Genomic DNA, 25,843 nt, shown 5'->3' on the forward strand with positions numbered 1-25,843 from the left:
GACTACAGTTACAGCTAGACTTCACTTTGATGGTTAATGCAGTTATTGCAATTTTGTCGTTTTATCACAATAGATTGGTTTATTTACATTTCAAAAACCAGAAGCCATTCATTTACAAATGTAATTGCACTTTAGTTTACATATTTAAATGTTCAGATATTTAGATTTGAATGAGGCAAAATAACATGCTTTTTCTATCAAATATATTGTTATAATCATTTGTTTCGGATGTACTGTAATTATTTTCTGTATAAAAATTAATTTGGTGTTCAAAAAGTCTTTTTTCAAACTTGAGTCTTTAAAAAGAGGGGGTCGTCTTATAATCAGGGCCGTCTTATATTCGGGCCAATACGGTATTTGACTATGTTATACCTGTTAATATTGTTTTTCATTTGCATGCTAAGACAGCACCATTGACTCGTGCTAGCTTAGCCACTCCAGAGCCCTGAAACTAAAAAATAACTGACAAACTGCACGGAATTTGTTGATATCAACTCCAGCGACTAATTAAACCTCCGCTAACTCCCAAGATTAGGCTTAATGTAAAAAATTCTGAACTTCCCCTTTAATTTGCATCCATAGTTTAACGAGTCGTAACAAGATTTTGTACATCTTTAGCAAAACGGAGAATTTAGAATAAGCAAAAGCTCACCTTTTCGATGCCTCGGTGAATATTTGCCTCAGCTTCTCCTCAGTTTCACCAAAAAACCTGAATTGGAAGATTCCAAACTTTGATGCCGCAAGTGGGATGATTCGAACTTTAGCTTTAGTGATTGTCTTACTTGCTCATGATTTCCGGCCCATTGATTACAGTCATGTGGGCTCCCACCTCGTTAGCAATGGCACGACCAATCATGGTCTTGCCTGTTCCGGGGGGTCCGTACAGAAGAACTCCTCGGGGAGCCGGGATGCCTTGTCAACAGAGGAGATTGATTTAGGCTAATTTGATGATAGAATCAACACATTTTACAAGTTGTTGAGGGGTGAAATTTAATACGGCTTAGAGAAAAACATTTCACCAGAAAAAGAATTGAAGTCTGAAGAGGGTAAAATGATATTTGTGCAAGAATAAATTGAAATATTCCAAGAATAATAGGCCACTTTTTGGTTAGTTTTACATGAAAAAGTGATAACATTTGGAGGTTATTTTTCAAGGAAATGTTTACATCTTACAAGAATTAAATTGTTATTTCTAGAAGGAGAACATAATTTTCAAGAAAAGCGTTATGACTAGCAAATAATGTCATTTCACAATAGAAAAATTAAATGAGTAAATTAACCTTTCATTTTCATTTAATCATTTCATATGATAGTGAAAGGGTTGCCGGGGTTTATCCCAGCTGACTATGGGCAGGAGGGAGAGTATTGGTTAGATTTTTTGTCTTTTAATAATATTTTCTCGAAGAGAAAAAAAAAAATTGAATATTATAACATTTTTTCGATTCTAAAGGCAAAATTTACAAGTCTCAACTTCAGTTCAAAATTAATTACTTTTAGTATATGTTTTGTTATTATCCTTTATGTGAAAAGTTGAATTAAGGCAATACATAAGCTTCAAATCAAAATTTTGCCGCTTCAAGGATTTGTTTAATTAGAGTGACATTTTAATGGTTTGTTTTGAAAGTGTAACATTTAGTTTTCTTGATTTGGGTGGATACACTGCCCTCTAATGGCAACAGTGAATATGCCATAACACGTCTAACATGGATGAATCCAGCTTCTCCCTGTTTAGACCAACATAATGGATGTTTTTGTTTGAGCTAATGTTTATGCATACGTTATTTAGTTTAGAAGTATAATTCGCAGTTTTTGGGGGGAATATGTGTTTGAACGATTTGTTAAGAGCTTAAAAAAAAAAGCTAGCGGACTTTTGCTGGAAAAGTTAGCCAATTGTTCTTTTGTTGTACTTATATCCGCATTCATTTTTTTTTTTTTTTTTTTTTTTTTTTAAATACCTTTGAGGCTAAAATCAGATATTTTAATCAATTTTAAATGCATTCATTGCTCTTACAAAATAAAAGTGCAATCCTGCATAGTTTGAAGTAACACTCAGGAGTTTTATTTTGTATTCGCCTTTAATGCTCTTTTGAAAGTGTAATCTTAGTAATGATAAATATTGCAAGCATAAGCGCTAATTGGTTTTACATATCGTAAAATTTATTCTGCAATGCATTAAATGTTCGTAATCCGATTACTCGATTATTCGAACTATCTAATTGATAAATTGATTACCTAAATAATCGATAGCTGCAGCCCTAATCAAGAGTGAAAGGACATTGAGGGAAAATTACAACTTGGATTTCAGATGAAAAAAATAAGGAATATGTGAATAATTAACTTTTCTTTATGACAAAAAAATAAAAACATTTGGAGAAGTTGTGATTTTGATAAAAATGTGTGCGAGTTCTAAATTGTTCTCGTTATTATTCTTATTAGTTTCTTTCTTGTAAATTTACAAATTGTGTGTTTTTGAGTAATAACAACAACAGCAAAATAAGTGAATAAACAAATAAAACAGTATCCATCTTCTGCTTATCATCGTTATGACCTACCATAGTTGGAGAAGAGCTCTGGGTGTTTTAGAGGCAACTCAATGGTCTCCTTGATGACATCCAATTGGCTTTTAAGGCCGCCAATCATGCTGTATGTGACTTTTGCTTTTTGGCCTTTGGTCTCTTTTTGTTTGACTTGGCCTCGAAAACTCAGCTTACTTGTGGATGAGAGGATATAGAAGGTGTCATGACACGACACGGCACCAGAAGGCGCTATGGACAACTGGGGAGGATGTTCTGTGTTGAATGAACTGTTCAAGGCTGAGGTGTTCTCCTGGCAGTCATCAGCAGGGTCCATGTGATTTGAAATGGGAGACGCCAGGGAGAGGGGAGACTGACAGGCAGCATGTCTGTGCGGTGTGCTGGCCGCGGGGGTCCCTGGGGATCCCCCTGTGTCATCCAAGGTTAGCTGATCAAGCTTTAGAGAGAGGTCGGCGGGATTTGACGACTCCTCAGTGTCAAGGGAAGGACAAAGATGAAGAAAAACCGGCTTCCGGAGGGAGCAGCCGTCTTCTCCTCGTATGGTTTCCACGTTAAGACTGCACGGCTGGCCAAAGTATGTGATGGACAAAACGTTTCCAGGGAGGAGGATGCTTCTGACTGGGGAACAAAAAAGGAAATGCTCATGATAAATACTTAATCTATTTATTTTGATCTCAAATTATGATATTAAGGTTGTATTTATTGATACATTGTATTTTTTTGTTTGGATATTTTAAAACTGACCACATTCTGTACTGTATGTACAGTATAGAATTTTCTTTATCCAGGCAAAAATATTTTCAATTCAGAGGCAGGTTTTATTTTCAAAAATAAAAATCTGGGGGGAAAAAAATCAAAATCTTCTGAAGAATGAAACTGTAAAAGGGAATTAGAAATGCTTAAAAAAAATTTTTTGTTGTTGTTTTAAATCAGAATTTTACAGTTTTTTAAGAAACAAGTTGAACTGCAATAATAAAGTTGTTATTTTTTTAAAAGCTTTAAGAGTAAAGAAATAAAATAATTTTAAAAAAGCAAATTCGTTATCTTCCTGGTATCAAGTCATAAATTTATTGTGAAATAAGTAACAATTTTGGATAGAAAAGAAAAAGTTAGATTGGCAAAAATAAAGTTATAATTTCATTTGAATTTTAATGGCAAAAATTTCGTTTTTTTTTTTTTTTGACAAAAATGTCATCTGAGATTACAAAAGCCAAACTATTAAGGGGATAAAGTCATCATTAGAAAGTTTAAGAAACAGTATTTCATATAATGCTAGTTTTGTATGTAAGTGGTGTGGTATTTTAGAATCTACTTTTAAAGAAAATGTATTGCTTTTGAAAAAAAATGCTTGTGTGAAGTGTTTTTCTGCAGAAAATCTCATTCTGTTCTATCATTTGTCCTCTAAACTTACTTAATGAATGCAGCAAGAAGTTCTTGAACTCTTCCATGTTTAATTTGTCATCCACAGACCTAAAAAAAAATGGAGCGGGAAAAAAAAAAATCACTATGTGCGCTGCAGTTGCAGAAACATGACAAGAGAGGGCAGTCTCCAACTGCATATGACCACAGCGTGCAATTCCATCATTGCAGAAACTCCAATATGGTTAAAACATGAAATATACTAGTATTAATTCATTACACTAACACATGATACTAGTGTGGTGGTAATTAGCTTGTAGATTTTGACAAAAGAATATATATTTTGTCAGAGATTTTTTGACCAAGACCATGTAAAATGTACATAATTTCTCCTTGAGTTAATTTTCTTTGGAAAGGCTGACCTTGGAGAGAGAATGACTTCCTCAGCTTGAAGCACAGGACCCGTCACAGGTTGAACCAACACTGCATCACCACATTTAACTTTCAGGTTGGTCTGCACACAATTGTGGAGACCCACTTTCCCACTGGGGAAGGTGGCCAAAGGCCAACCCACACACACCTGTGGATATGGAGAGAAACACAAAACGACGGCTAATCATTTTATGAAAGCGGGAAAAACATAATCTGAAGAATAAAAATGTAATATTACAGAAAAAAGTCCGTATTTTACAAGATTATAAATATTACAAAAGTAATACAGATTTTATATGAAAAAGTGAGAACATTATGCACATATGTGTAAATTATATTGGAAGGATATAATTTAAAACGAAAATGAAGGTGTTATGTGTAAAAAAAAAAAAAAAAAAAAAAAAGTTGACATTTTACAAGACAATAAACTGGCATCCTTGAACAACCAATTACGTATAGTTGTTAAAGTTACAACTTCATTGTTAAATCATTGTCCAAATTTACATGGGTGGCATATTAGGATTACCTCCTGCCGCCCCGTAGGACTCGTGAGGAGAACGGGTCTGCCGATGCTGACGCTTGCCGCCTTCAGCGAGTTGAGGCTCAACTGAGCAAGCGACCATCTGCAACTTTTGGGTGTTTTATCATCAGCTGTGAAGCATAAAAACAAAAACGCATTGTAATATTATTATGTGCTAATTTTGGCAAATATAAACTAGGTGGACTATGAATTTGCAAGTCAGCCTCACAGTTCTGAGGTTCCAGGCGCATGTTAGTTTCATTGAACACATATGACAAACCGAATAAAACTCACCTCATTTATCAGTAATTTGCTAAAATATATATTTTTTAAATTTAAAATTAGCGTTCCTGTGTAAGTGTGGCTTATATCAGTGGAATTTGGGCCTTTTTTTCACGGACCGGCAATGTGAGGCAGAAAATGACAGTAAATATAAAATAACACGACGAGGCTAAAAACGAATATTAAGTGCAGGGAAAAAGTCACTCACCATACACTGAATCAATCTTTTTTTAACAGCGGCCTCTCCTAAAACTCAGCAAATATCCGTGGTCGCAAGCATAATGAGTTCTCCAATCGTGAAAGGTTTCTTAGCTTTAGCAACACGGTTCACCATGAGGTATGATGCTCTCAGTGCATTTGCTTTTATTGCCTCGTTTGTTAGCTTTTAGCCACATATTATGCAGAGTTCACTTGGTTGTAGGCTCCTCTTCTGGCTCAGCAGGTGGCGTTTTCACTGTAAAAAAGCTGTTCAAAGACGTCGCCGCACACAGCCAACAGCAGCTAATGTTACTGTTTACATTGGCTGCATTTCAATCGCGGTTTAATTGAGCCCTCGCTCACTTGCCCTAGCCACCGCCCCCCCGGGGAAATCCCCGCCGCCATCTTAAGGGCCGTTCCAATTCCCAAAACAGCGAAGTGAACTTGGTGAGATGGACCCTCAGAGGGCTCAGTGATCGAGTGAAAAACGATGGTCACTCTGGAGCTCCCTGTATCCCACGATGCATTGCAGTGGTAAACGGAAAATAAGTCCATGCAGTGGTGATAATGAAGCTCAAATACCGTTGGCTGCTGTTTATTTACCACCAGAGAAGAAGAAAATGAATGGAGGAGCCAGCACGGTGTTTGAATGTGATACCAAAGTGCCTTTGAAATTGTAAAATTTATCATTGTTGTTAATAAATAAAAAAATTTAAAAATTAGACTGTATGTGGCAGTTATGGCAGAACGTTTGGAATCAGGAGTGCCAAAATAAATTTTAAAAAATAGCGAGAAATAAATGTATAAATAAAGAGTAAAGTTACCTTCTTATTGACTTTCACTTTTGTCAGTAAAGAAAAGGAAAAACAATGACAATTTTGTCATTGATGTTTCCATTTTGCTTGCCTTTTCTATTTTGCTTTTAATGAAAGGAATGGTCTGTCAATCAAATAGCGTTGGGAGGGACTGAAACTAAACTTCAAATAGGTTAAATGTATTTGAACATCAAATCTATTTGCAGATTGTAAGGTATAGACAAATAAATAAATAATGAAATGCCGAAATAAAATTTGATACAAAACTAATAATTCTGACAATTCCCAGGTACCAACGTATTGCTATCAAGCGCGGAATACTTCTCTAGCTTATTGACATGAGTCACAGTATATTTTGTGCGATGTGGAATAATGGTGCCACCAGGGGTAGGCCAAGCCTGGCTACGGCTCCACCCAATGAATTAATTGGCTACCCCACTGGTCGTCACACCACTCGCCAGTATAATGTCATATTGTAGTAGCTGCGGAAGGCAAGGCAAGGCAAGGCAAATTTATTTATATAGCACAATTCAACACAAGGCAATTCAAAGTGCTTTACATCACATGAAGATCATAAAAATCACATTTAAATCAATACGACGTAAAAACCAAGACAAAAGATCGCATTTAATCACAAAAAGAATAAAAATAAATAAAAATAAAACAGAAATAAAAATAAAACAAAAAGTACTACTACTACTAATAATAATTGAAATCAGCAATGGAGATAAGCACAAGAGGAATAGAAAGCAGGTAGATTGAAATATATAGCCAGTTATGGATATGCAGTGCTAAACAAAAGCGTTTTTAGCCCTGATTTAAAAGAGCTAACAGTTTGAGCATACTTCAGACGTTCAGGTAACTTGTTCCAGAGGTGAGGCGCATAATAACTAAATGCTGCCTCACCCTGCTTGGTTCTTGTTCTTGGAACATGCAGAAGACCGGTTCCAGATGACCTTAGGGGTCTAGATGTCTCATAGGAATCTAACAAATCAAGCATGTATTTTGGTCCAAGGCCATTAAGTGTTTTGTAAACGAGCAGTAGTATTTTATAGTCTATCCTTCGACTCACTGGAAGCCAGTGTAGCGATTTCAAAACCGGAACTCAAAATTTTGACTGGACTATTATGGACTATGTACATTAACTATGTACATTAACACGACATAATAGTATACAATATGGTACAGGGTGACCCAAAAAGATGCGTACCCATGAAAATTTCAATTGTGACTTCGATTAAAAAGCTATTTATTTCAAATTAGAACCACACATTATTCAGTTTATGGAAGACCATCCACCAGAGTTTCAGCTATTTCTGTCAATTTTTAGTCAATTTATGGCTTTCCCAAGATGTGTTCCAAATGTCCACCATTCCGTTGCAAGCAAACCTGTACTCGTCTGACAAAGTTGTCAATCACTTTTACACACTCCTCTTTCGGGTTGGGAAGGGTTGTGAGAGCTTCACAATGGTTTCAGCAAGACTGGGCCACACCTCATACAGCCAACGAAACCATTGCTAGGTTGAGGCAGAGGTTCGAAGAGAGACTCATAAGCAGAAGATGCGATGTGGAATGGGCCCCGCACTCACCAGATCTTAATTTTTATCTGTGGGGTTTCCTCAAAGACAATGTATACCAGGGAAATCCACAAACAATTGAGGAACTGAAAACTGCCATCACAGCAAAAATAAGAGCCATCCCGAAAGAGGAGTGTGTAAAAGTGATTGACAACTTTGTCAGACGAGTACAGGTTTGCTTGCAACGGAATGGTGGACATTTGGAACACATCTTGGGGAAGCCATAAATTGACTAAAAATTGACAGAAATAGCTGAAACTCTGGTGAATGGTCTTCCATAAACTGAATAATGTGTGGTTGTAATTTGAAATAAATAGCTTTTTAATCAAAGTCACAATTGAAATTTTCATGGGTACGCATCTTTTTGGGTCACCATGTATATCAAAGGGTGTGTCTTGAAGTCTTTCTGACAATTTTCTACTGGCCTGTTTAATACTACAACATAGTAAAAACCTGAAATTATGGCTTTTATTTTTTGGTGTGCCACCCCAAGGTTTTAAGTGGCCCCATTTGGCCATCCCTATGAAGAATTTCTGGAGGCACCACCGATTTGAAATAGGCAGTATAGCACTACTCCAACACCTTGTGGTTGTTCCATGATTTTCTTGCCTGTGAGTGAACGAGGGCAGGTGTGTTCCATTTACATCTTTCGCTCCCCCTCCGCCCACTTTCCCTCCACCCTCCAATTGGCCTCGGTGTGACGTCATAGCAAGTGCTCAGGGCAAGTGAGCGAGGGCAACTCAAACTGTGATTGGAACGCAGCCATTGACTGGCGCTGGGCTGATATAGGTGTGCAAACACCCTAGTAATTACGGCCAACCACTAGATGGCGACCTATACAAATCTTTACTCTGATTAGTCTATAACCGGGGTCCTCAATTAGCGGACCGTGGTCCACGACCAGACCACGACCCACCAGTCTGCGGACCCAGAGGAAATGGCACTTTTCCAAAAAAAAAAAAAAAAAATTTTTTTTTTTTTTTTTTTAACATATGTTTTTAGGAATCTGGGCTCTATCGCTATACACTACTATTCTGTCGCTAAATTCTGTTTCATTTTTAGACAAATATCTTCCATGTTCTCACTTCTGTTGCCATCTCTATGGCAATGATGCGCTAATTGGCTGAGAGACCCTGCATGGATGCGCTGATTGGCTGAGAAGAGTGCACGGATGCGCTGATTGGCTGAGAGAGCCTGCATGCTGCTAGCTAGAGTGGACGGACCTCAGCAGTGTGAAACACTCGTCGCACCCGGCGCTTTGCAATCTGTTTGTTTACACGCCACCAGTAGAAGACCGATGCTAACAAAATGGCATGCTCAAAGTTGACCAAGAGAAGAAAAGTGGACAACAAAAATCGCCGTTTCAATGAGGAATGGACTGACAAATATGCATCCATTTTACCAACTGCAAGTACCAAACCTATCTGCTTAATATACTTCAAGACAGTTGCTCTGATAAAAAGTGAAAATGTGAAACACCATTATGTTAAAGAGCATAGCTCTTTTGAAGATAAGTTTCCTCCTAAATCAGAATTGAGAAGGCAAGAAATTAACAGGTTGAAGCAGTCACATCAAGAGGCAAGCAAGGATATTGTTAAATCTATAACACAACAACAAAATGCAACGGAGTGCTCACTCAGGGTCGTGAGTGTTGACCAAACATAAGAAGCCGTTCTCTGATGGAGAAATAATAAAAGAGTGGATGACTGAAGTGATGGCAGCAATGTTCGAAGGAAAAAAGGAGGAAATTATAACAAAAAACAAATCTCACTCCCAGATTCATCAACCACAAGACGCACTGAAGTACTGGCTGAGTAAACAGCTTTGTGACCCCCAAATGCCATTTCTCTCATTGAGCAATGTTTACAGTTAAAGTTACCGTCAATAATTATTATGTTTGCACCTTAATGACAGAGCTTGTCATTAATGTTCTGTACATGTACTGTACTTCTTGCACGTTTTCTTTTTTTGTCCAGCAGTGTTTTAGTTACAAAATGTATTGTTAATAGTTATTGTTTGCACACATGACAGATCTTGTCAATTATTTAGTGTACATGTGTAAACATTGTACTTGCCTTTTTCTTTGGTATTTTTATTTAAATAAGTCAAGAAAATGTTTTTTTATTTATTTATTGTTGTTTAATTAGAATTTGCATTGCATTTTTGTTTGTTCAAAAGAAAACCACCTTTACCACCTTCGACCTGCCTTGTACTTGACTGACATTAATAAATGGACCCATGCTTGTATGAAAAAAAAAAATTGCGGACCTTCAAGATTTGTATTTGAGGACCCCTGGTCTATAGCGTAGACAGGGATTTTGATGTGTCAAGAGCCACAGATTGCGGTCGTTTTCGTTAATAATTTTTCTGTGGCCCGGTAGAAAATGCGCCACGGACCGGTACTGGAGCGCAGCCCGGTGCTTGGGGACCTATGTGACTCAAATTATGAAGTCCACGTATGTGGACGCCACGTTTCAATTACATTCAGTATACATTTTATATATGTACATACAGTATATGGCCCCCACTGACTACAGTGGGTATTTTTTTCATAAAATTTAACTCATCGCCTGTCACTGACAAGGATAGACGACCAATTCATTTAAACTAGAAAAATACTCATGTTTAAGTGCCATGGACGGCCCTAGACGTCCAAATCAGTTAGACTGGGAGGGTCGACAGTGTCAGGACTCCCAGTCATAACGGTTTAGACGCCCACCAGCGTCCATGGCAGCTAATGAGCTCAATGCGTGCTTTATATAGGGTTAATGTTAAATATTTTAATCTGCAGACTGCACTTTTGCACAATAACACCATTACCAACTCAGATGTAACTAGTAGGACGCCCAGTTGCTTCTTAATGGTCTCACAGTAGAAAAAAAGTGAATTAAACAGTTATCAAATTTCTTGTTCGTGTTATCAGTATGAAAAGTTCATTATTTAAAAGTCGGAGTGTTGTCATTACCTTTCTCAATAAAGTCAATGACAGTAAAAGTGTTGCTGCTTTTACTTCCCTCGTGGCTGGAAGTCTCGAAGTTGCTCGAGTTACACGAACTGTCTCCTTCGCTTAAACGCTTCGATTTACTTTTCTTCTTTGAAGACATGATAAATTCACAATATTTGACACACGTGAAAGTAAAAACATGCAAAAACACCGGGCGAGTAATTACGTCCGGGTTCACAGTTGAATTTAAGCCCCTTTTACCGTAATGTACCGAAATTATTGTTCGTTGTATCGTTCCATTACAGTCGATGGTGGAACCTTGCGCTCTATGATTTAGTTTTACGGTATTTACGCAACTCAAGGGCGGAAGTTGTATCCGCTGTCATTCAAAGGCGTTTCAAAACAAGCAAAAGTGCCGAACAACTGCAATAAAACATGACTGCTTCCGCTCTAATGACTAAACTTCGAGTGTCCGGAATTTATCGGAGGTGGTGTTACTCCCGTGAATTCACGTGCCGGGCAGCTGTCAATCAGCTGCGGAGGGAGCAAGGCGCTGCGCCTCTGGCCGGTAAAGTTGATCGCTTCGGCGGCGTCACGGTGGACCTGGCGGACGTCGGTGTGCCAGAGGACATAAGTGAAAGTGCTTTCAGCGGCTTACTGACAGGTTTATTAATTTATTGCCTGGTATAAAATTTCAGTTTGGTTATTGGTTGATGTAAATTGAGTTGTTGTGTGATTTATGTAGATTCTTTGGCCAGATGGAAGGCGGAGGGCAAGGTGGCCGTGTGGCTCCGGGTCCCCATCGCGATGAGCCGATGCGCTGCCGCAGCATCCGCCCAAGGCTTTAGCTTCCATCATGCCCAGGACCGCCACGCCGTGTTGTCACTCTGGATGGGTGAAGGAGAAAGTAGACTGCCTCGCTATGCGACTCACCAAATCGGAGTAGCGGGTAACAAACATAGGCATTACCTCTGAATGTCCAACAGAGGGCGAAGTGCGACTAAAGTTTATGTTGCACTGAGACCATTTTTTTTTTTTTTTTTTTTTACCTTTTTCATACCGATTTCGATACATTCACCTGTACCTATTGAAGCATTTTTTTTTAAAAATTTGGGGGGGGGGGGGCATTTTTTAAATTTTTTTTGTATTTAAAGCAACACTAGTTAGATTTTCAACCCTTTTAAAATATTTTCATAACATTTTAATTACACTTTTTATATCTTGAGGGTGTCTGTATCGCTTTCACCGGCACTAATTAACTTTGAGGAGGGTGACAGGAACCCTGTCACATCCAAAAAAAACTACAAATGTGCTGACTTCTTTACGGCATACATCACTTCCCCCTTTCCTCATTCATTGTAAAGACTAGAGCTGGGAATCTTTGGGCACCTAACGATTCGATTACGATTCAGAGGCTCCGATTCAATTATAAAACGATTATTGATGCACCCCCCCCTCCTTTTTTTTTTTTTTTTGTATTTTAAATGTTTTGTACATTAGTTCCAAAATTGTTCAAAAATACTCTCAGGCCAAACCAGACTACTATTTCAGTATCAAGTTAACATACAACAGTAAACAAATATACAAAAATAACAGTAAATAAAAAACTCCAGTCCCCAGCAGCTTTAAACTACATTCAATTAATTTAATGTTGTGAATCAACTGTTAAAGTTGTTAAAATTGCTCCCGTTATTCCATAATTTCCCTTTTGTCTACTTTCGACATGTGAAAGTTTTAAAACTATTTTAAAGATAGATTCAAGTCAATATTTTACCGATTTAGGAGTATTTTAGATAAAAAGTTAATTAGATTTGCTTGGAAGGTTCGCTACAACAGCCTTGCAGGGAAGTATACTGCTTTAAGATGGCAGCCGTTTACTAACGCCCGCACTAGCTTTCTGTAGATGTGCTGCTAACGCTACCGAATCTATAATGCATCTAGTCCTATATAAATGATATCTTTCGTAACATTATGTGAATGTACTTTGTAGCAGCTGTCGGCAGCAGTCTGGTATGTTGTTGTGTTTTTTTATCTCGTGGCATGAGTTGAGCTAGAGCCGTGAGTTGAGCATTGGCAATACCCGAGTGGCCGGGTAATGAGAAGCAAGATGTTTAGCTACTCTCGCTCCGTTCCTCATTGCGTCCCGAAGACCGCGCGGCGCGCTGAGTGTGTTTTACTTCCGCTTTACTTGGCATATTTCAATAACTGGAATTTGGATGTTTGTTAATCGTTCTCAAATCTTCCATGGCCAAATCGCGAATAATCTAAGAATCGGAAATTTTGCACGCCTCTAGTAAAGACGGAATCAGGATCATTATCAGGCTGCTGCAGAGCTTGCGGATGAAGTGATCATTTGATTCAGGTGTGTTAAAGGAGGGAGACACGGAAAACAAGCTGAATAGGGGCTCTCGAGGACCGGGATTGGGCACCCCTGCTCTAAATCATGTTTTCAAATTCATTAGTGCTGCAACAATTAATCGATTGACTCGAGTAATTCGATTAGAAAAACATTTTTGAATTATTTTGCTGCTTCGAGTATTCGTTTAATTAAAGTGGCGTTGTCATAAAGTGTGCATTGTTTTATTGATTTTGGGTGGATACACTGCCCTCTAGTGGGAACAGTGAATTTGACGCAACTCATTTTACATGGCTGAATCCAGCTGCTCCCTGTTAAAACGGACATAATGGAAGTTTTTGTTTGAGCTAATGTTTTTTTTAATGCATTCATAATTTAGTTTATAGGTTTATTTATCCGTTTTTTTTGTGGGAATGTGTGTTTGAACCATTTGTTCGCATTGTAAAAAAAATTAAAAGTTTGTTTAAAAAGTTTAAAGCATTTAAGCTAGCTGGCTTTTGCTATGTAAGTTAGCCAATTGTTCTTTTTTGTACTTAGATCCTCATTCATTTTTTTATACCGTTTGAGGCTCAGCTTAGGTATTTTTAAAAAATTTTTATGTTCCTTATCCAAATCCTTGATTATTCAAACAAGTTCGACTACTAAAATAATCGATAGTTGCAGCCCTAATATTCATTATGTACTAAGGGAGAAGTGTACTCAATGAAAAATACAGTGATACAGTGAATACTTGCATCATGAATGTTAGACATAACAGCATTTCAATATTTTTATTATAACTGTCTCACCTGCATTTCTGACTTTTGCCCACAATGTGAACTTTTTCCATCTTACATCCTTCGACATTTTTCTCAAGAATGGCAACTTTTTTTTAACCTAATTACTATGAATTTTTCCCTTTAATGGCAAACAACATTCTTTTCTTAACCTTTTATATATTACCTGTGTTTTGATGACTTAAAATCCATTTCCTGCTAAGCCCTCTTGTTGACTCTAGGTCAGACATGTCTAAAGTCCGGCCCGGGGGCCAAATGCGGCCCGTGGTCAAATTTCATCCGGCCCCCAGCCTCTTTCATAAAATCAATAACATCTGACCCGCACACAGACTTAATAAATTGGTCAGCAGTACTGCAACCAGCATTATGAAGTAGCTTACACTCGAAATGCTGCTCCTCATTTACGCACTAAAAGGCAGCAGCACTTTAACCCTTTACTGCCAAATGTATCGCATTTGATACCTAAAATTTCATGATTTTCAGACTAATTTATAATTTTGACATTTCTTTTTGAAAAAAAAAAAAAGATGGATGCAAGTCGACACATGCATCTGCAGGTTCCATGAGAAAAAAACATGATTGAGCATGGGTTATAGATATTAGAGCACTTATTACACATATTCATTTTGACTTTTCTTTTCACAAATTTGAAAAAAAGGTTTCATTAGGACCTTATTTTTCAAATTTTGGGATTCTCTGATAATTGCTTCATGTTCCAATTTTCTAAAATGGCGACAATCAACTAAAAAAAAGTTGACTGGGACGGCTGACGCTTCAAGAATAGGTGGAAATTGGACTATTTCTTCACTAAAATATGCAACAACTGTGTCTTGCCTCATTTGCAAAGAGACAGTCCCTGTTTTTAAAGATTCCAATGTGAGGCGATATTACCAAACAAGACACGCTGACATGTACGACAGGATTACAGGAAAGATACGCAACGAGAAATTAAAGCAACTTGAAGCTAGTTTAATTTCACAGCAGTAGCATTTCGCAAGAGCCCGAGAGTCGAAAGAGAACGCCGCAAAGGCTAGTTGCGAGATTGTTGAAATTATTCATTAAAAAAAAAAGAAAGAAAATGTGACACACTGAATGGCTTGCTAAATTTTGCTTAAATATATTGTTCTACGTAGAGGACGTCAGTCAATGTCGGCCCCCCACATTTTTACCACGCCAAATCTGGCCCCCTTTGCAAAAAGTTTGGACACCCCTGCTCTAGGTGATACCACTACAATATGTAAATCATTTGTACTCTTCATACATTCTGAGAGCAGTTCAAAAATACCCCCCAGCTACTTTTTTGAGTGCTTAACTCTTACAAATCACTTATTTCTCCCCTCCTGAACTCAACACAATGGTGGGCTTCCATAGGATGCAAACTCAAAATTTTATTTTGCATTGGGATGGTAAATGACCTCAATTTCCACACAGAAATCCAAGTCAGGCTGTGAACACATGCCTCTTTTACGCTGCTGTCAAGTACATTTTCAAAGGAAGACACACCAGAAGGAAAAAGGCCCCATTTTCCTCCTCCACTTCCTCCCATTTAGTCACCACGCTGTTAAAAAAATAATAAGTGTCCACTTCATTAACGACCTCGCTGAGTCACGCATGCTCTGTTTAGACTCTGCAAAGGCCAAAAGTTTATTGTAACCACTACTCTCAATCTTATAAGTTCAATATTTAGAACATTTGAAGGGTTTCATTCAAACCATTCACCCATTTACTAGGTACCCATCACCCTTTGGTTTACCTTCCTGGAGTGTTCACTGACATAACATAGAGCCAATTTATGTTTTTAATTGTATGTAATCTTGTGTAGGCGCAGTGGTCGATGAGTCCAATGGAAAAGTTCTCGTGGTGCAAGACAAGAACAAGGTACTTTGCTTTTACTTAATGAAGCATCTATAATCACTTCTATTTATTTTTACTTCCATGTGGCCTCCCAACCTCCAGTTACTTGCCCCGGTGCAAACACGCGCTATTGACACAAATTCTAAAAACGCCCTGGACCAGCATTACAGAGTTCCCACTGTACATGCTCATATGGATGGTCAAAAAGTCAAATAATTCAATTTTGTCTCTTTTTTTTTGCAAATAAACAATAATGTGGCATTTGAACAGAGAAGTGTAGATATTTCATAGCCATCGTAAATAGGCATGGAGACACAAAACAATGTGGATAATTATTATTTTAGGTCTCTATAGCCCCTTTCACATACGCCTAAACACCGTTAAAATCCCGGGATTTAAACGGGCAGCCCTTGTACGTGAAAGCAATTTCCCTGGTCGGCTGACATGGAGATTACGCGGACATTTCACAGGTCGCGTCTTAGTATGCTGTCTGGGACTTTCCCGGGACGAGACGTATGTGAAAGCAAGCGTTAAATTCCCGAGTCACAGCACGATGGCTGATGACGTAAATATCATTGCGGGCCGATCGTCACTTCCTTTTTCCTTGCAGTAAGACAAAAATTGGTCAACAAACATCACAATTATCAATATAGTAAGCTGGAAATGGCTAAATTAAACTGAAAACATAACAAAATTAAATTGCTTCTGGATCGTAGAGCCGAGGAAGAGACTCCATCTATGGAAATGTGTGGTTTATTTTGTTGCCGATGTTTGTTCGTTGCCCCTCAAAGCACAAAACAACGGAGGGATGCGTTCAAGGTAGGCCTGAACGATAATGGAAAAAACTATTGTTGCGATTTTTTTTGGGTTGCGATATATTGCGATATTCAATTGCGATATTAAAAAAAAATTTTTTTTTTTTTTTTGAAAGAAATTTTCACTAGATGACTTGAATAGCTGTTTGGAACGACTTTGACTCACCATCACCACAGTGTACAGGGATCCCTCGTTTTTCACGGTTAATGGGGACCAGAACCCGCCGCGATAAGTGAAAAACCGCGAAGTAGCGTACCCCCCAACCCCCCAATTTTTTGTGTGTGTGTGTGTGTGTGTGTGTTTTGTGCTAAATTTCTCACTTTCCCCCCAAAAGTGATTTAAAAAATGTATATAAATAAATGGTTTTTAAGCACTTCAAATGTCATAATTATAATCAGTTTTAAACATAACTGTCCAACCAAATCATTTTTGAACAAGAATAAAGTACTGCAGTAGATAAATGCTTGGCTTTATTAAATGCTTCTGTTTATCTACCGTAGCTGTGACCGCTGGAGTGACATGTAGAAATTTCACTCCTTATGATCACTTCTGGCATTTATATGTCTCCAACGTCTCCACACACACACGCATTCATTCCAGCGCGGCTTCCTTGCAGAAACTGTTTAGCAAGTTAAACAATGATTGACAGATGCCCGTGTGAAGTCTGCTTCTTTGGCCAGATCAAAGCCATCGTTAACTTTAATAAGCAAGTGCCGCAGTGACTGAGAGGAACAAAGGCCTGGGAGAGGGAGAGTGTGAGGCTGTGCGCAGATCAGAAAGAAAGGCATAAGTGGATTAAAAAAAAAACAAAAAAAAAACTATAGCACGTGCTTGCGATGGGACTATCGCGCACGCGCACATCGCGATTGCGATGTTTAATCGATATATAGTTCAGGCTTAGTTCAAGGGTTTATTAAATACAAACAAAAATACATGCGATCACGGAAAAAGAGGGAATAACACAATGGATCCGTGACAGTAGGTCAACAGGGATCAATAATACTAACCTAACTGGTAGGCAGAGAGCCAATAAGACAACAAAACAAATACACTCAAATACCAACACAACGTAGGGGATTTCAAAACAAGGGCGGCAGAGGTTTCGAATGGCGCCCAGCAAGTTAATATCTCAGCACCCTTCTCTTGGATTGCCTGGGCTTAAATACAGTCTTGATGAGCTTGAATTGGCTGCAGTTACGACGTTGGGAACGCTCCCACAACGGGGTCTGTAGCAAAACACGATTTGACCAACGTTGTGACAGCCGATGCCGACCAAAACATATGTAATGTCCAGGTTATAAAATAGCACCAGCAGCCCTGCCCCGCACATAGAGCGCCAGTGGACAATAGGGGACACATCTGTGAAACTGCCCAACCCGAATCAATCCCCAGGATATCTCTACATGCGTGAAAGCAATGACGCGAGTGAATCCCACGTCACCTTACCTCGGAATTTACCGGGTAATGTTTGTGGAAGGGGCTTATGTAACGCAAGATTGTGTTTGTGCAGCAGACAAATATGACAAACTCTGATTGTTAGTGTCACAAAGTATTTTATTTGTCCACATGTAGAACAACTCCAACAGTCAAGCATTTAGTTGAAAATACATAGAAATACAACACAGCTTTGTGTATTTGTTTGTATTCTTCATACAATTCTTATGTGTATACAGAATAGATGTACAAAAATAGATGAACATATACACACTCTAACAGTATAATTTAACCAGCAGCATTCTGTTAATATTAAATATTAAGGTTAAGTGGAAGAACTATTTTTTGTTGAAAGACACACACTTCACCATTCTCAATGTATTGACACAGAGTGTTTCTGCATTTTTTTAAAACCACTTATGTTTTATGATGTAGCAATGAAATATATTTGGTTTTCAAAAAGCTGTAAAAGTAGAAGGAATCAACTGTGTTCTGAAATGGAAAAAAACAACAACTGCATTCTCACATTTCCAGCGAAAATGAAAATTTGCACTGGTTTGAACTTGTGGTTAACTTCTGCAGGTTCACTCAAAACCAGGTGGGTTCTACATTTGATGGTTTTTGTCTAAACAGGAACAAAAAAAAAAAATCCAAATGTCAAACAATTTGCTGTTTATTCGCTTTCAGCTGTGATACCAAAAATATTGCATTAGATGTGTTGTGTACATGAGAATGCAGTTTTGCTATGAAATAGGCACGGCTAAAAATGTTAACATTGCTTCTCTGATATACAGGTGTTGGACAAAATAATGGAAACACCTTTAAAAAATTTTTTTTTAAACTAATATGTAGTGCTGCAACGATTAATCAATTCCTTGAGTAATTTGATTAGAAAAAAGGGAATCAAATTTTACTGCTTCGAGTATTCGTTTAATTACAGTGGCGTTGTAATGGTTTATTTTGAAAGTGTTTGCATTTAGTTTTATTGATTTGTGTGGATACACTCCCCTCTAGTGGCAACAGTGAATATGACATAACTCATTTAACATGGCTGAATCCAGCTGCTTCCTGTTAAGACCAACATAAGGTAGGTTTTTGTTTGAGCTAACAAGTTTTTTAACGCATTTTTAATTTAGTTTATAGGTATATTTAGCCGTTTTTTTGTGTGTGTGAAAATGAACGATTTGTTAAGAGCATAGTAAAACAACATTAGCAGTTTATAGCATTTAAGCTAGCGGACTTTTGCAATGCAAGTTACCCAATTGTCCTTTTGTTGTACTTACATCCTCATCTATTTTTATTTTTTTCAATGCCGGTTGAAGCCAAGATCAGGTATTTTAAATTATTTTTAAATTAAAGAGCAATTCTGCATAGTTTGACGAAACACTCGTGGAATTTTATTTTGTATTCACATTTAATGCTTTTTTTGAAAGTACAATCTAAGCAAGCCTTTGTTTTACATCTCCTAAAACTTCTTAATCCGATTGTTCGAACTAACTAGTTGATAGATTAATAGACTACTAAAATAATCAGTAGCTGCAGACCTATTAATATGGTGTATGTCCGCTTTTTGTGGTAATTAGAGTCAATTCTCCGAGGTATTGGTTCATATCTAAAGGAATTTTAAGGCAGTTAGTATACCCTCTAACTTTTTTTGTAGACGATGTCGGTGGAAATCAATGTTTTAATTGAATCTCTAAAATTGACCATAAATGCTCATTAATGTTGAGGTCTGGGATTATACCGGCCATACGAGATGCTCAACTTCATTAGAGTGTTCCTCATTCCATTCTTTAAAAATTATGTTGAATGATTGTGATGCCAAAATGTTAGGTGTTTCCATTATTTTGTCCAACCCCTGTACTACCTAACTTTGCTTTATTGACAGACAAAAAATGCCTGGAAATTCCCTGGCGGCCTGTCGGATCCCGGAGAGAATATCGGTGAGTATCATTTTGGTGAGAAGCTACCACATAACCACCTAAATGGAGCTAAATCATCAGTGGCTCTCAAACGCTGGTCGACAAATTAAATACTCGTGTATCATTTAAGGTGCTCACCTACTGGCAAGCCAAAAAACAAATAGAATTCCACAATACTCTTTGACACCTTAGCTTGGGCCTAATTAACTCATTGAGTGACGGTGACAGCTAACAAAACATTTGAACTGAGAGGGTCTGAAACATGATCTTCTGCTGCCAACCCTCCCAGTCAAAATGGAATTTCTTAGTCCTATTCTTGGGAAAATATCAAGTTTGAGAACCCCTGATTAGGGTTGGGCATCGTTTGAAATTGAACGATTCCGATTCCACGTTTCAATTCCGGTTCCGAACGATTCTCGATTCAGATTCTTTTAAAAGGCAGGGTCAAAAAAATGCAGGGTCAAAAAAATTGCATAGTTTATATTAAAGTTTTAACTTCTTGATGATGTTTTAAATTAAATGAACTTCTCACAGGACTAATTTTAACCTGTATATAAATACCAGTCTTTGAACTTGAGCATTTTTTTTTCCGCTCAGCGGTCAGGGCATTGAAACAAGGAATCGAAATTTAAAAATTCGAACGATTCTGGGAGCATTGGAGTGTTACAACCAGTTCCCATCGATGCTCGATGCCCAACCCTACCCCTGATGCACTGTCAATTCATTTCAAGCGCACACCAAAAAAGAAAAGCAGCTTTACTATTTCTCAACTATTTTATCTCAACTTTCACCGAATCCGTCCTAGGAGTAACGGCGGTGCGGGAAGTCTTGGAGGAAACAGGCATCCACTCCGAGTTCCGATCATTGCTGAGCATCCGTCAGCAGCATAACCACCCGGGTGCCTTCGGCATGTCAGACATCTATGTTATCTGCCGCCTAAGTCCCCTCAGCTACGACATCCACTTCTGTACGCACGAGTGCGAGCGCTGTGATTGGCTAACCCTTGTGGAGTTGGCGTGTACCGCTGACACCACACCCATTACGGCCCGCGTGGCCAGGCTGCTGCTTCACGGATTGGAGCACGGGTTTGACAAGATCGACCTCACCATGGAGGAGCTACCCGCTGTCTACTCAGGGATGTTTTACCAGCTCTATCATCGAGAGATTCCTCGGTCCTAGCCTTAACGTATGCGAATACCAGGACTGGAACTTGTGGTTTACCAATGGACCACCACTACCTACTACAAATATCGTTTATCTAATTGACTAGGTTTTATTTTTGAAAAAATACGGGCTGGGAATAGTGCATTTTGACCACCACCAGTGACCTCAGCCTTCCACCACACAGCCAGACCCAGTGTCACTGCAACTCACCAAATACGAGCCATCATAAGCTTGGATTGGTATTTTTTTAATGAACTGAGGTGCTCATTTTAGGAAGTTAAATGATTCATCTAAGAAGAGGTTTATCAGATCCTGGTTATAGATAACTGCCTCGTCGATAAATAGAAATCAAGTCGACTAAATGTGTGCAGAGATGCATGGAAATTGCTAGTAAAAAGACTAATCAAGTCCTTGGTGCCCCCAGGAGTTCCCAATTAAAATGGATTTGAAGTCTATCTCCATCAATGGCACTGAATGAGTTCAAAATGGACTAACCTGGCAAAGCTTAGCAGCGTAGCAGTGCTTTGCATCGGGCTAAACTGAACCTCATTCACTTCAACTTCATCATCAGTGCTCCAGTGCAGCGCAAATGCTCTAATACAACTCAGGAAGATGCATCAAAAAGCAGAAGATGTGCTCAAGCTTTCATTCAAAGTGAGAAATGCCCTTTTTAAAAAATGTCTTTCTCAAAGACACCATGTGCTGAAAGCCTTCACTAAAAGAAAGTTAAAGAATCTGAAGGTAGATTCCCAAATCCTTGAGCAAGGCACTTCGTTCTTTCCACGCCCATTCGGGATTGTTAAAATAAAAAATGATGGAACACTTGTAAAAACATCACAGCTACTTCTTTGGGACAGTGGTGGCATACCTTCACTGCCCTAACACTGTAAGACATGAACAGGACTCTGGCTCATCTCAAGTTAGCTCTTAGTAGACATCGGGAGGAAGAGGATGGCCTTCTGCCCCGGTCCAGTTTTGCTTCCAGACTTGTACTGGCCGGTTCGCTTCAGTGCCACGTACATAGTTGGGTACTTCCTGGAGCGGTACGTGTTGTAGTTGTTGCTCTCCAAACGCTCCAAGAAGTAACATTCATCAGTCGCTCGTCTCTGAAGACAAAGACAAAGAGGGATTAAGACTTCAATCTATTTACTACTGTTTCTCTTGTCTCTGGCAAAATGACTGGGCATATATAGAGAAGGACAACCTATTTCTTGCTTTCATTGAGCAGGAGCTGAACCAACACTACCTCCACTTGAACCACAACAGTACTGACTGACTGAATACAATTGAGAATGTTCCTCAATGTATTATGATGTACCATTCTGTAGAAACATTTAACTGAACTGATTACTGTACAATAAACCAATAAACTCATGAGCATAAGGATCAAGCCCTGAAAGCACAAGTAATTATTTCCCCCCTACCTTGAAAATAGGCCTACCATTATCTCTGATTCCAAAATCTTCCAAATTTATAACAGCCTTAAAAATGATTTACAGATGCTTTGGCTTAAAAAAAAAAAAAACCTTCAAGGCCAGGTGTGAATTCGGCAAAAACTCAAGGATAACCTTTGCATTTACCGTGACATTAAAAACTTGTCTCTCAGTTGAAATACTACCTGAACAGACTTCTTTGTCAATCAACTGTACTACTTTATTCAGACACAACTTTGGCAAATGGTTTTAGTAAAAACTAAGAGAAGGTGTGTTTTAGTTTGCACAAGAATTGATTCACTCTGAATAGTTACTCTTGTGTTAGAAATAAATAAAGTGAATAGGATGCCTAAAGGGATAAATTACTAGAGTTCCTGTCGGAGGTTATTCATTTGTGATTATCTCCTTTGTCACTGTTGAGTAAAAATGTGCAATAATTAGCATAGAAAGGATGTTTAATACCAGCATCAAAACATTTTTCAGAAACACACTATGCTGTAACTGCTTCTTTGCATCAATAAACCTGTTAAGTGCTTCAAATGTACAGTGGGGAGAACAAGTATTTGATACACTGCCAATGGGAAAACCCATTGACAGTGTATCAAATACTTGTTCTCCCCACTGTATGATATTCATTGTCAAAACCCCGGTAGAAGAAACAAGACAGGAAAAAGACATGATCTACTCACCGCTCCAAAAAGTCTGCCGTCTCTGTTCATGGCTAAGTAGCGGTTGGCGACCACTCCTTTGATGACCACCTCACCGACAGATGTGGCCTGCAGCTGAAGCGTTACTGAGGAGATCAGAGAAGAATGCTTTGCTATAGACTGTTGGATGTCAAGGAAACCGCCTGAGGCCTTTGACACAGACACATGCCACGAGAATGCGAAGGGTATCCGTTTGAACTCGAAATGTGATTGTGCTGAGGGTTGCTTCACACCAGCTATGGAAACATGGAACCCACAACCCACTTAATGTATTTTTTACCCAGAATTGTGTAAACACAAACAAACAAAGGCTTAGGATCAGCCCTCAAGACGTAGTCTAAAAATCACTGCATTAATTTTCGAGGTCATTGGAGTTTGAAGGAATGATCTATTTTGTAAGATGAGTTAATCACCAAACAGACACACCTCCTTTTAAGTACAATGTAAGCAACGCCGAGCTCTCTGTTCGGTGTGCATTTCTCTACACAGCTTTGTTCTGTCATTGAATGCACCCAGAAATTTCTGAAATTAAAACTGCACAGTATTGACCTCTTGCTTCCAGACTTTAATTTTGCAATCCAGTCTAGCCGTCTCACCTGAATTGAAAACGAACACGCGGAGGACCTGAAAGACTGCTTCCAACAAGTTAAACCAATCTTATGCCACCAAAAGCACTACACCCACATAGCCAAAGAGATTCTTTTGGGGAACAGTTCCATTGTAAAATCAGTTAACTTTGGATAGCCACAGTAGCATCAAACCAAGTGGAAAAATAGCACTTATATTAGCAAATGGTCTGTGACGTAATCCCAAATTCTGGCAGGTCTTGTATACTTTTCAACAAAAGTACCATTGATGGAGCTCCACTAAGATCCCATCAATGAGGTACAGCACTATGTGTTAGCTTCGCATGCTAATCCTTTGACAGCACACTCTGGTTTCTATCACAAATAGTTATGAGTCATTGTTATTGAAGAGCAATTCAATTACCTTAAATAGCTACTTGCCCCTGAAGCTCTATCTAAATCAAGGTATTTGTTTTAGTGTTGGAAATCCCATCCTCGCTTGGAAACAAAACATTCTCGAAATATTTTCCGGAATCATTTGCCGAGTGCCTCCCTGTCTCCCTTATTAGAGCCTTTTTAAATCTATTCCCTATAACGGACCAAACAAGCGCCTCTTATGCCTTGTAACTCAGGACTGAGTAGAAACTGCCCATCTTAAACCTTAAAGGAACTAAAGAAAGTGAAAGTGACCTGATGTAACCTCAAGCAACTTTTTATATCATAGGCCTTAGTCATGAGGAAGTTGATTTTTTGTGTTGTGGTAACTTGTGTGACGTCTTGAACTGTGAGTCAGCAATTTACGAAATACATGTACAAGCATGTTCCTTTAAGGAACATTTAACTTTACATTCTTAAAACCTCCAAACATGTACTGACGCACATTTGTATCAGCGCTTTACATTCTTAAAACCTCCAAACATGTACTGACGCACATTTGTATCAGCGAATGAAGAAAATGAAGACAGCAGGGACTTACTGTGGGGATCACTTTTCTCTCGGATTCCGTCCACTCCCCCGTCTGACTTGATCCGCAAGAAGAAGCCACCGTTCTTACAGTACAGCCTTTTGGGTTCCTTGAAGGTTCCGGGTGGGAAGCCACCATTGCCGTCTTCAGGTGCGGAGGGAAGCGTGGTGATGTCTCCGGTGGCCATCTCCTCCACCTCCTCTCTCAGGGAGCAACTGCTCCAACTTCTGGAAGAGCCCCAAGGTGGCCTCCCACCTACCTCCCACTAATGTCCCTCCTCCCCCTCCTTAAAGCTTCACACAGACTGGTTTGCAAAGACCCTAGGGGTCAGTGCTTGCTTGAGCGGGCCCCAAGTGCCCTTTTGCCGGTGAGAGTCACAAACAGAAGGTCTCCATGGTGAGCTGGAAAAATATCTGCAAATCTTCAGCTTTCATATATTTGCCTTCAGTTTTTAGAGCTGCTCAGGGGTGGGTAGACTCCCTGTTCCCCTTTTTTCTCTTGCTTTGCTGCCTTCCTGTGTAGTAGCTTAATCAAAGCAGCTGGCTTAAATCTGCGTGCACAGCTTTCCCCAATCGGGCCTCAGTTCGCATGCGCCCTGGGAGAAACGACACATAGTAAAGCTCACGCCCACAAGGGCGATCCTATTTGCAGTCCTCAAGAAAGCAGAGATGGGGGCGGAGGGCTGCCTAAACTTGGAAGCCTTCACTGTGGTTCTTCGAACACGTGAACCGAACCAGTATTTTCATTCATCCGGGTTGCTCGAGCAGCAAGGCAACTGCAGTGGTTCATCGTGTTCCCAGCTCCTTGCAGAGTTCGTTGTGAATTTTATTTTTTGTGGTTTAGGCTTCTGGGCAAATGTAACCACATCTGAAACTTGTGCTGGATCAGTTTAAATCCAGCTGGGCCCATGTTGGTAAAACCGGAAGGAAGCACTCAGTCACACATGTGATGGCGGTGTCTCTACATGATAGTGCCTCTGCATTACTGTTGCTTGGTGTACCTGAGAGCAATTTAGGATCTTACTTAAGCTGCCAGATTTACAACTGTTGCGTATGTCATGTAATAGTGGGGCAGAAATGAAAGAATTCACTGAGAGAATCATTTCAGAGTTATGCAAAAAAGTAAACAAATGGTTTAATTTTACACCAGATGGGTGGTCACACACTCTTAAGGCTCAACTCGTCTAAAAC

At 38.9% G+C, this 25,843-nt stretch overlaps 3 protein-coding genes across 6 annotated transcripts in view; 1 reads left to right on the forward strand and 2 right to left on the reverse strand.

The window, feature by feature from the left end:
- The window catches only part of afg2a (AFG2 AAA ATPase homolog A), a 247,741-nt gene extending 236,865 nt beyond the window's left edge, over nucleotides 1–10,876 (reverse strand). For all 3 annotated transcript variants that reach the window (XM_057849913.1, XM_057849915.1, XM_057849914.1), the window contains exons 1-7: nucleotides 10,683–10,876; nucleotides 4,852–4,976; nucleotides 4,316–4,473; nucleotides 3,946–4,004; nucleotides 2,553–3,152; nucleotides 783–912; nucleotides 653–709 (exon numbers count right to left, since the gene is read on the reverse strand). In XM_057849913.1, the coding sequence (XP_057705896.1) occupies nucleotides 653–709; nucleotides 783–912; nucleotides 2,553–3,152; nucleotides 3,946–4,004; nucleotides 4,316–4,473; nucleotides 4,852–4,976; nucleotides 10,683–10,821 (1,268 nt within the window). In that variant the 5' untranslated portion in view covers nucleotides 10,822–10,876. The remainder of the gene's footprint in view (nucleotides 1–652; nucleotides 710–782; nucleotides 913–2,552; nucleotides 3,153–3,945; nucleotides 4,005–4,315; nucleotides 4,474–4,851; nucleotides 4,977–10,682) is intronic.
- Nucleotides 10,877–11,058: 182 nt separating this feature from the next.
- nudt6 (nudix (nucleoside diphosphate linked moiety X)-type motif 6) lies at nucleotides 11,059–23,572 on the forward strand. The gene is made up of 5 exons (XM_057850344.1): nucleotides 11,059–11,325; nucleotides 11,407–11,610; nucleotides 15,616–15,671; nucleotides 19,786–19,840; nucleotides 20,625–23,572. Exons 1-5 carry the CDS (start codon nucleotides 11,097–11,099, stop codon nucleotides 20,996–20,998), a joined length of 918 nt encoding a protein of 305 aa, XP_057706327.1. The 5' UTR covers nucleotides 11,059–11,096; the 3' UTR covers nucleotides 20,999–23,572.
- Nucleotides 17,895–24,846, reverse strand: fgf2 (fibroblast growth factor 2). Of its 2 annotated transcripts, XR_009064821.1 has the most exons (4): nucleotides 24,666–24,846; nucleotides 23,106–23,209; nucleotides 21,852–22,089; nucleotides 17,923–18,522 (listed from the first exon to the last, which is right to left on the reverse strand). XR_009064821.1 is itself a non-coding variant. In XM_057850346.1 (3 exons), exons 1-3 carry the CDS (start codon nucleotides 24,838–24,840, stop codon nucleotides 21,904–21,906), a joined length of 465 nt encoding a protein of 154 aa, XP_057706329.1. In that variant the 5' UTR covers nucleotides 24,841–24,846; the 3' UTR covers nucleotides 17,895–21,903. The 2 variants fall into 2 exon arrangements, 1 of the variants encoding a protein (XP_057706329.1); XM_057850346.1 differs by having other exon boundaries at nucleotides 17,895–22,089.
- Nucleotides 24,847–25,843: the final 997 nt, after the last annotated feature.

Source organism: Corythoichthys intestinalis, chromosome 11, assembly GCF_030265065.1.
Source record: "Corythoichthys intestinalis isolate RoL2023-P3 chromosome 11, ASM3026506v1, whole genome shotgun sequence".
Lineage (NCBI taxonomy): Eukaryota > Metazoa > Chordata > Actinopteri > Syngnathiformes > Syngnathidae > Corythoichthys > Corythoichthys intestinalis.

Excerpts from the sequence above, each read along its gene's own strand:
- nudt6 (XM_057850344.1), top strand. The coding sequence starts at position 11,097 with ATGACTGCTTCCGCTCTAATGACTAAACTTCGAGTGTCCGGAATTTAT. Across the intron at positions 11,611-15,615 it reads TCACCAAATCGGAGTAGCGG|GCGCAGTGGTCGATGAGTCC; the intron begins GTAACAAACATA and ends AATCTTGTGTAG. Across the intron at positions 19,841-20,624 it reads GGATCCCGGAGAGAATATCG|GAGTAACGGCGGTGCGGGAA; the intron begins GTGAGTATCATT and ends AATCCGTCCTAG.
- fgf2 (XM_057850346.1), bottom strand. The coding sequence starts at position 24,840 with ATGGCCACCGGAGACATCACCACGCTTCCCTCCGCACCTGAAGACGGC. Across the intron at positions 23,210-24,665 it reads AGAGAAAAGTGATCCCCACA|TAACGCTTCAGCTGCAGGCC; the intron begins GTAAGTCCCTGC and ends TGATCTCCTCAG. Across the intron at positions 22,090-23,105 it reads ACGGCAGACTTTTTGGAGCG|AGACGAGCGACTGATGAATG; the intron begins GTGAGTAGATCA and ends CTTTGTCTTCAG.